The sequence below is a fragment of the Anopheles merus genome, chromosome 3R (genome assembly GCF_017562075.2).
Source record: "Anopheles merus strain MAF chromosome 3R, AmerM5.1, whole genome shotgun sequence".
In the NCBI taxonomy this organism is placed as follows: domain Eukaryota; kingdom Metazoa; phylum Arthropoda; class Insecta; order Diptera; family Culicidae; genus Anopheles; species Anopheles merus.
This window is the reverse complement of record NC_054084.1, coordinates 37,280,401-37,282,644: the sequence shown is the minus strand read 5'-3', so window position 1 is coordinate 37,282,644 and position 2,244 is coordinate 37,280,401. Positions and strand designations below refer to the sequence as shown.

The 2,244-nt window shown below is 43.5% G+C and overlaps 1 protein-coding gene across 1 annotated transcript; it reads left to right on the top strand.

The window, feature by feature from the left end:
* Positions 1 to 251: 251 nt before the first annotated feature.
* Positions 252 to 1,163, top strand: LOC121597768. Its single transcript, XM_041923880.1, has 2 exons — positions 252 to 397; positions 468 to 1,163. Exons 1-2 carry the CDS (start codon positions 350 to 352, stop codon positions 963 to 965), a joined length of 546 nt encoding a protein of 181 aa, XP_041779814.1. The 5' UTR covers positions 252 to 349; the 3' UTR covers positions 966 to 1,163.
* The last annotated feature ends 1,081 nt before the right edge of the window (positions 1,164 to 2,244 follow it).

Genomic DNA, 2,244 nt, shown 5'->3' with positions numbered 1-2,244 from the left:
TATTACGCATATAATGGATCAATCTTCAAATGGAAATCAAAATAAACCAATAAAATAATGTACTAGTGCGAACGAAAGCTAATGTGCCTGTTTGGTGTATGTGTATTGAAAGAAAGAATAAAAAAAGGAAAAATGTGGATAAAATGGAAAATAAACATCTTAATGCTTGCAACGGTAAATTTGAATGTACAAACGAAGTAATCAACTGTGTGTCATAAACGTAACCGGATGGCAATCGCGTAAATGTCAAATGTCGCAAAACAAACTGGTCCAAAATCAAAACAAATCCCAACAAGTATTGCCTCTACTTTCGCACGGAGAGGATTATTTTTTTAAATAAATATCTAAAATGCACGATATTATCATTCAAACAGAGTCCGAGCAGGATTTTACAGAGGTTTGTTAAACTACTCTTTACCCTTATTTGCGATGTGCGTGTATATCTCATAGCGTCATCACAATTGCAGGCCATTTTCCTGCTTATCGATTACATTGTCGAGGTGCCCCGGCAAAGCCAACAGTGTCGCGACCGTTTGGCCCAGCTGCTCGGTCATGCCACCTCCAGCGACGAGCTGAAACACACGCTGAAGTTGTTTGAAGCGCTCGTTCGCAAATACTGCATCGGTGAGGTGGATGAAGTGCGGCTCCGCTCACACCTGGCCCAGCTTTCCCCGAACCGGCAGGACCGGGTGGTGGAAATAGTGAACCTTCGTCGACCGGAAATAGCACGTCGGTTGATTGATGAGGTGAACCGGCGGGAAGGAGGTGTACCGCTGGTCGAATCGTTCGACTGGAACGTTAGCTGGATTATGGGAAGTAGCAGTTTGGCGTCATACCGTAAACAGCTGTGCACGGTAGCACTTGCCTGCCGGGATGGTGCAGCGAAGCCGCACACGATCAGCTTCGAAATGGGTCGAGAGCAGGTGGAGCAGGTAATACGGGAGCTCGAGACGGTTGTAGGATGATTAAGTTTGTGAGTATGACTTACAACGGAAGCCAGATTAACAAAGTTCCCTGCTTTACAATAGCTCTATCGCGCGGTTTCCTTTTCAAATTAAATTCCTATCAAGTTCAAGTACTCTTCTAAATTTGTCAACGAAGTGCTAAAGTTTAATTTTAATCGAATAAAATATGTAATTAAGTTAGCCTCTTTTACAGAGCAATTCCAAAGATAAAAATCTTTCCAAAGAAAGAAATGCAGTGCATACCACAAAGTGTCAACTCTAACCGTCGATTCCAAATCAAAATGCATATCGTAGTTGCCATTGCTCGTATAAATACGCTCATACTTGTTCATATTACGTTCTTGCCGCAACTTGATCATCTTAGTTCACAGTGCCTGCCGCTCATGGTACGAAAAGTGAGATTTGTCCTTCTGACTCGCTTTCAAATTGAACTACACGCGCGTTATTCAATGAAAGTGAACTGTTTTATAGCGAAATCGAGTTGTCGATATAAATTATTTTAGTGTTTTTTCCGGAGTGTTTTCAGGAACGGTGAATATTAAAACGTATTGAAATATGGCATCATGGTGAGTTTAACGTATCTGTTGCTTCAATTAGTCTTACAAAAAACTGGTAGATGAGACGCCCAAGCTTTTAGGAATTGATGCAAGCCAATTATTAGAACATTTAGTCGTACCGCTTGGATCGGGTTGAGTCCAATAACTTGTTCAATTGGTCCATGCTTATGCTGCTATACCGGGCTGCATTGATTCGTTTTGTTAATGCAACGGTCTCCCGATGTATACTGAGACACTGTTGAATCACTGTTGAATCACCGGACACTGTTGAATCAGGCAACCCCCTTCACATCCTGCCAATTTTCGACTGCATTAAGATTCCAGATCACCGCTCAGTTCAGCATGCTAGTGGTTAATCCCTTTTTCTGCACACACCATACAAATCGCCATAAATGGCCCGGAGACTGCGCAAATAAAAATGTGCCGAATTTGCATCCTCCTACCCTTTGGTGGCTCAGGAATTGACTCTATTGTTTAATTGAAGTCAAACCGAGCGGATCACAGTGTACCGTGTATCACACGAGATTTTGTGCGAACTTGAACGTATTTCTACATCAGCAGTTTGGAGAGGGTGGTTGTTGTTGTTGTTATCCGGCGCTACAACCGCTTTGCGGTCTTGGTCTGCCTCAGGAGTGTCCGAAACCGCTCACGGTCTCGCGGTGCCGGCCTTAATGGCGAACGCCTCCACGCCATCGTGCCACCTCAATTTGGGCCTACCACGC

Excerpts from the sequence above, each read along its gene's own strand:
- LOC121597768 (XM_041923880.1), top strand. The coding sequence starts at position 350 with ATGCACGATATTATCATTCAAACAGAGTCCGAGCAGGATTTTACAGAG. Across the intron at positions 398-467 it reads CCGAGCAGGATTTTACAGAG|GCCATTTTCCTGCTTATCGA; the intron begins GTTTGTTAAACT and ends TCACAATTGCAG.